General features: G+C 39.8%; 1 protein-coding gene across 3 annotated transcripts in view; it reads left to right on the forward strand.

Moving 5' to 3' along the window:
* The first annotated feature begins 1,416 nt into the window (after window positions 1-1,416).
* Window positions 1,417-5,769, forward strand: part of LOC111793063 (glycine-rich domain-containing protein 2-like) — a 10,818-nt gene continuing 6,465 nt past the window's right edge. Inside the window, exons 1-6 of one of the 3 annotated variants that reach the window (XM_023674770.1) lie at window positions 1,417-1,682; window positions 1,800-1,917; window positions 2,223-2,606; window positions 3,393-3,665; window positions 3,770-4,290; window positions 4,414-4,538. In XM_023674770.1, the coding sequence (XP_023530538.1) occupies window positions 1,486-1,682; window positions 1,800-1,917; window positions 2,223-2,606; window positions 3,393-3,665; window positions 3,770-4,290; window positions 4,414-4,538 (1,618 nt within the window). In that variant the 5' untranslated portion in view covers window positions 1,417-1,485. Of the gene's footprint in view, window positions 1,683-1,799; window positions 1,918-1,968; window positions 2,145-2,222; window positions 2,607-3,392; window positions 3,666-3,769; window positions 4,291-4,413; window positions 4,539-5,769 lie in introns of those variants that run through there. The other 2 variants (XM_023674772.1, XM_023674771.1) reach the window with 2 other exon arrangements.

The following is a 5,769-nucleotide window of genomic DNA, read 5'->3' on the forward strand; positions in this document are numbered from 1 at the left end:
CAACGTCTATTGACCAAGGTGTATTCATCCTGAGTTTGAAGAGCAATATTATTAGCCTTGGTCAAATGACAGAAGAAGGTAGCAGAGTGGAGATAGTCAGCTCATTTCTCAAGATATATGACAGAAACGAAGCTCTATTGATGAAGGTAAAACGGTCATGAAACCGCCTGTATAAGATACTATTGAAAGACCATCAACATCTTCCAAAAGTATCCATTGGTGTTCACAGCAAGAAAGTAAAGAAGAAACCAATGCGTCAGGAGCAAAAGAAACCAAAGAACATAGCCAAGAAGAAACTAGAGGCTACTACAATCAGCGAAGAGAAACCTACAAGATGGCGTGTTTCATCAGACTTATCATCTCAACCACGTAGGCCTAGAGGAAAGCCACATAAGAAAAATGGGACATCAAACTTGTCATCTCAAACAAAGAAGGCTAGAGGCATGTACAAAAAGAAGGTTGAAAGACAAATGAGTACCCTACAAGATGGATAAGTCCATGCACAGAAGAGAGAAGCGGAAGAAATTGCATGTTGTGGAATTAACTTTTCTTACGAAGAATATGGAGTTGATCAGGGAGCAAGCAACGTTGACACTACAGAGCAACATGTAAAAATTCTCACCAAGGCCTTAGCAAGGGTTAAGCGTGACAAACATGCCAGAGTTGTTCGAAGTGAAGAAAAATAGGATTGAAAGATGATATAAACCAAGAGACATCAATCATACAATATACTTCAACGAAGATGTGAATAAAATATGGTTGAAATTATCAAAAGAAAAATGAAATTTTATGTTATAAATTTGGGGTAGATTACAATTTAGAGTAATTTAGAGTTATTGTATTTCATTAATATATTTTAAGAATTTTTATTTACTTTAAGTTACAATTACATCATGATTAATTATGACCATTAAGTATGAATGTTACCACTCTTGTCATGCCTTTAATAGTTTCATTTTGAGGCTATATAAAGTCATGCATGTTGTATTTGTAAGGAGAAAATACAGTACAACGAGCCTTGGTGCTTTTTTAGCCAATGACTAAGTTTATTTGCAATTCTATGTAGTTTAGGTTGCATGCAGAATCATTCAAGCTCGACATGATCAATTTTGCTTTATAGAGTGATTCGAATCTCAAACAAATATTCTTGCATTGAGATATTTGATCAACAAGAATCATTCAAGCTAGATATGATCGATCTTACTTGTGAAGTGATTTGAATCTCAAACAATGTTCTTGGCTTAGATATTCAATGTAATCCAAATCTTACTCCCCTTGTAGTGATTCCATCTTTCGTCCAGTTATAAATAAATAAATAAATAAATAAATAAGTTTGTGACCAAATTCCATGATGTCCAACGAACAAACTATGAAGTCACGTTGGGTTAGGCCCACCACTTGGAAACAAACGAAACTGCTTCTTTTCATTCTCTCTCAAACCAAACCAAACCAAACCACCATATTCCTTCTCCTTTTTCACTACCCATGTCCTCCCACCGTCCCGGTTCCGATCTTTCTGCCTCCGTGTCGGCGAGAAGCCTCGGCGACATCTCCCAACTCACTACCATCCGAATCGGCGTCGACATTATTTCGGCCGTCCGGCGGAATCTCGCCTTTCTCAGAACCGTCCTCCATTCCCACTGGCTCCACTCTGAGCCCACTCTCACTCAAGCCATCAGAAGGTCAAATCTCAACTGGAGCCACCGTTTTTTCAACTTCTTAATGCGCTGCTGTCTATTCAAGTTTTGCATTTAATGCTAAGAGGGATTTTCTTGGGGTTTTATTTTATTTTTTTCTAGGTATGAGGAGCTCTGGATGCCGTTGATTTCTGATCTAACGGTTGATGGGGCTTCTCCTCCGATGATTCTTCCTCCTTTGGATGTTGAATGGGTTTGGTTCTGTCACACGTTGAATCCGGTTAGTTTTAATTTCTGTTTGTTTCCCCAGAAAATGCCTAATGAATCACATGTCCTTTAGATTGCTTCTGATTGGTTTAATCTGTATGCACTTTGCTCTAAATTGATTTATGTTTGGTTTTAGAGTTTCAAAAGTGCTTTTATAATCAATCACTTGGCTCAAAAGTACTTACAGAAGTGATTTCTTATGGGGGCTTTTTAAGTGCTCTCTATTGAGAAATTTTATTGGTATTTTTTTTCTTTCCCTCTTTTTGTACTTCCTCTGCAGCCAAATAAGTATCAAAGGTAATGATATATTTCTTTCAGGTTCGTTACAAACATTACTGTGAGTCCAGATTCTCTAAGCTTATTGGGAAACCATCGATTTTTGATGAAGAAAATGAAGAATATGCATATATGAGGTGCCAAGAGATATGGGTCAAGAGGTATCCAACCCAGTCTTTTGAAAATGAGGAAGAATCCAGTTTCAGAGATGATATTACTGTTGAAAATCAGGAGCTTTTGGAGGAAGTGATGAGGCAAAGGCACTTATATTCTAACTTTTTGGAGCCATATCAGTCCGAGATCGTTTACCTTATTGCAGCTAGACAAAGATACATGGGGTTTCTGTATATGTTGCAAAGGTTTTCTGATGAATGTTCTTCGTTTGTGCCTTCCTCTGATATTCTCCTCATGTGGCTTACCCATCAGGTTGATGCTCTCTCAATTTTCCATCTCATAGTTGATGGGGTTTTCTTTAATTTCTTAGGGGTTGTTTGATAATGAAACAAANTTTCACAAAAAAAATAAATAAAACGATAAAAATACATAATAACAAGACATGGGTGTGTTAATGAATGAATATTTAGGTTATGGTTTTGAATCTATTTTATGTTGCATATGTTAGGAATCACGGATCTCTATAATGATATGATATTGTCCACTTTGAGCATAAGTTTTCGTGGCTTTGCTTTGGGCTTCTCCAAAAGGCCTCATCCTAATGGAGATGTATTCCTTACTCATAAACCCATGATCATTTCCTAAATTAGTCAATGTAGGACTCTCTCCCAACAATCCTCAACGGATGATCGATTAGAGGTTGAAAATTTCCTCCGAGCATGATACTACCCTTTACTTAGAATGATGCTCGCAGTGGTGTCTCTAAGCACAAGAGCCTTACTTTGAAATTCGATTACATTAGTCGAGCTTAGCTATGTCTATACAACGTATTGCGATGTATATATATTTCCTCAGCTCCAGTCATGTTCTTGTTTATTCAATGAGTTCGCTTACTAATGTATCTAGAACTGTAGTTCTTGATATCACTTTTACGATAAAGGTGGAATAAAAAATTTAATTGCGAATGAACATGAAGTTCTGTATTCATGATTGAAGATGCAAATGGCAGGTGGAAGTGTTGTTATCATACTGTGTTGTCCGCCTTTACTTCAGATGTCTTACGTTTATGTTTTTGTTTGTTTGTTATATGTAAACCAGAGTTATCCAACAGTTTATGCAGAAGATGTAAAGGAGATGCAGGGGGAGTTGGCAAAAGTGGTGAGATTTGGGGAAACTGTGAAGCCGAAGGAACTGGAAGAAACCAAGAAACTATGGCACAGAACTTTTGGGCAATCTTACGAGAAAGCTGGAGGAGAGGTAATCATGGAATTAGGCAGAGTTGTAACTTCTAAGCCTTTAGTTTACTGGGAAGTGTCCTTCTCGGATGTCAACTCGAAGTACAAGTCCATGACATCTCGGTTCATCCTCGAGGTTGGTTAACTCACTTGATTCTCTGTACTTTTCATGTTGGAAATAAGTACATTTTGTAAAGGAAGCTGAATTCTGTAGCAACTTTATCCTTGCTTCAAATTCAGGTTTCTGTGTTTATGCGGCTCAAAGATCAAAAACAGCCATTGCAACAAGTTGCTTCTCGAGAATTTCTTCGTCTACGCACTCTAAGATGCCATAAGGAATTTAAGCTCAAACAACCAATCTCGAGCCTCGACAATGATGTTTGGATCAAAGCTTGGCATCTCTATTGTGAATTTGGTACCAAGGGAGTTGTTATCGAGCTTCGGCATCCTGGTAGCCATTGTTTCAAAGGAAGTAGCACTAAAGACACCACCACATTCAAGTGGAATGACTTGATAAGAGCACCGTCTCTTACTTTAGAAAGACAATTCGATCAGAATCTCAAGATAGTTGCCTCAATAACTCCACCCGTTCAAGCACCGTACTTGTTAAAATGTGTGCCAGACAAAGTGACAGATGATTCGGGGGCAATGGTTTCGGATGTTGTTCTTAGAATGAACCAATACCGGCCTCAAGAAGGTCGGTGGCTATCTCGAACTGTACTCGACCATGGAGGGAGAGAGTGTTTTGTCATTCGTTTAAGGTAATAATTCAATCAATAGTTCATTGTCATTTGTCATTCCGTTTACTATTTGTTGAGTTCTGAAGGCTTACTAATGTTCGTTAAATAGAGATGCAACATAACAAATGTGAATGTAAAATGCAGAGTTGGAGCGGGATTTTGGAGGAGAGGAGGTGAAACTCCTTTGCCTGTGAAATGGGAGGACCGAATTATCGAGATTCGAGAAGGTTGTTGGTCCTATATTGCTGGCTCCATCGGCAGATGCCCGGGTATGGCGTGTCTGTACTTGAATCTCATCTCTCTAAGATTGAAAGTTATTTCAAATTTTAATTCTTTTTTTCCTTTTCATTTATTTCTAAGAAAGTATCGTGAGATCCAACAACGGTTGGAGAGGGGAACGAAACATTCTTTATAAGGGTGTGGAAATCTCTCCCTAACAGACGCGTTTAAAAACCATGAGACTAACGATGATACGTAACGGGCCAAAACGGACAATATTTGTTAGCAGTGGGCTTGGGTTATTACAAATGGTATCAGAGCCAGACACCAGGCGTTGTGCCAGCGAGGACTCTGGGCTCCCAAGGGGGGTGGATTGTGAGATTCCACATCAGTTGGAGAGGGCAACAAAACATTCCTTATAAGGGTATACAAACCTCTCCCTAACAGACGCGTTTTAAAACCGTGAGGCTAACAGCGATACGTAACGGGCCAAAGCGGACAATATTTGCTAGCGGTAGACTTGAGTTGTTACAAATGATATCAGAGCCAGACACTAGACGGTGTGCCAGCGAGGATGCTGGGTGACACAATCGCGCTTTCGAAGGCAGCGGACTAGCGATTGTGCGGCACTCACTTTCCAGCGACAAGTGAGCTTAAGCCAATTTGTTCTCGCGTCGCCTACGGCCAAGCGACGTATGATCGAGCCTCTAGCCTCGGTTTTAAAAGGTTTTAGAAAACGAGGAGAGAGAGAGATTTTAGAAAGAGAGATTTTGGAAAGAGACGTTATATAAGCAAGCAAGAGAAAGATAACAACGGCTTAGCATATATAACCTTGGGTAGGGAGAAGTTGACAACTAGTCATATCCCCCTATAGTACATGCTAAGCCATTTTAAGTCTGGCAGGCCTAGAAATGATATTTTTGAGGCGTCATACGCCCTAGAATTACAAAAGGAAAAACACTAGAATGAAAAGACATGACAAGGGTTTGGCTTGTCATGGGCATGCAGCCATGGGCAACATGACCTGGACGAGCATGACTGTGACAATCCTCCCCCACCTAATTGGTTGACGTCCCTGTCAACCGACTACTTTCAAACGTTGCGATGTGGGTGGCGGCGGAGTTCAGATCTTCGGCGCGTTCCCAGCTGGTTTCCTCTGTAGGGAGATTCTTCCATTTGACAAGGAATTCACGAATCGTCCGTACAGGTCTTCCTATCTTCCTAACCCTGTCGGCTAGGATCTCTTCTACTTCTTTTGTTTCTTTTTGCTTCAGATCGATG

Source organism: Cucurbita pepo, chromosome LG04 (genome assembly GCF_002806865.2).
Source record: "Cucurbita pepo subsp. pepo cultivar mu-cu-16 chromosome LG04, ASM280686v2, whole genome shotgun sequence".
Classification (NCBI taxonomy): domain Eukaryota; kingdom Viridiplantae; phylum Streptophyta; class Magnoliopsida; order Cucurbitales; family Cucurbitaceae; genus Cucurbita; species Cucurbita pepo.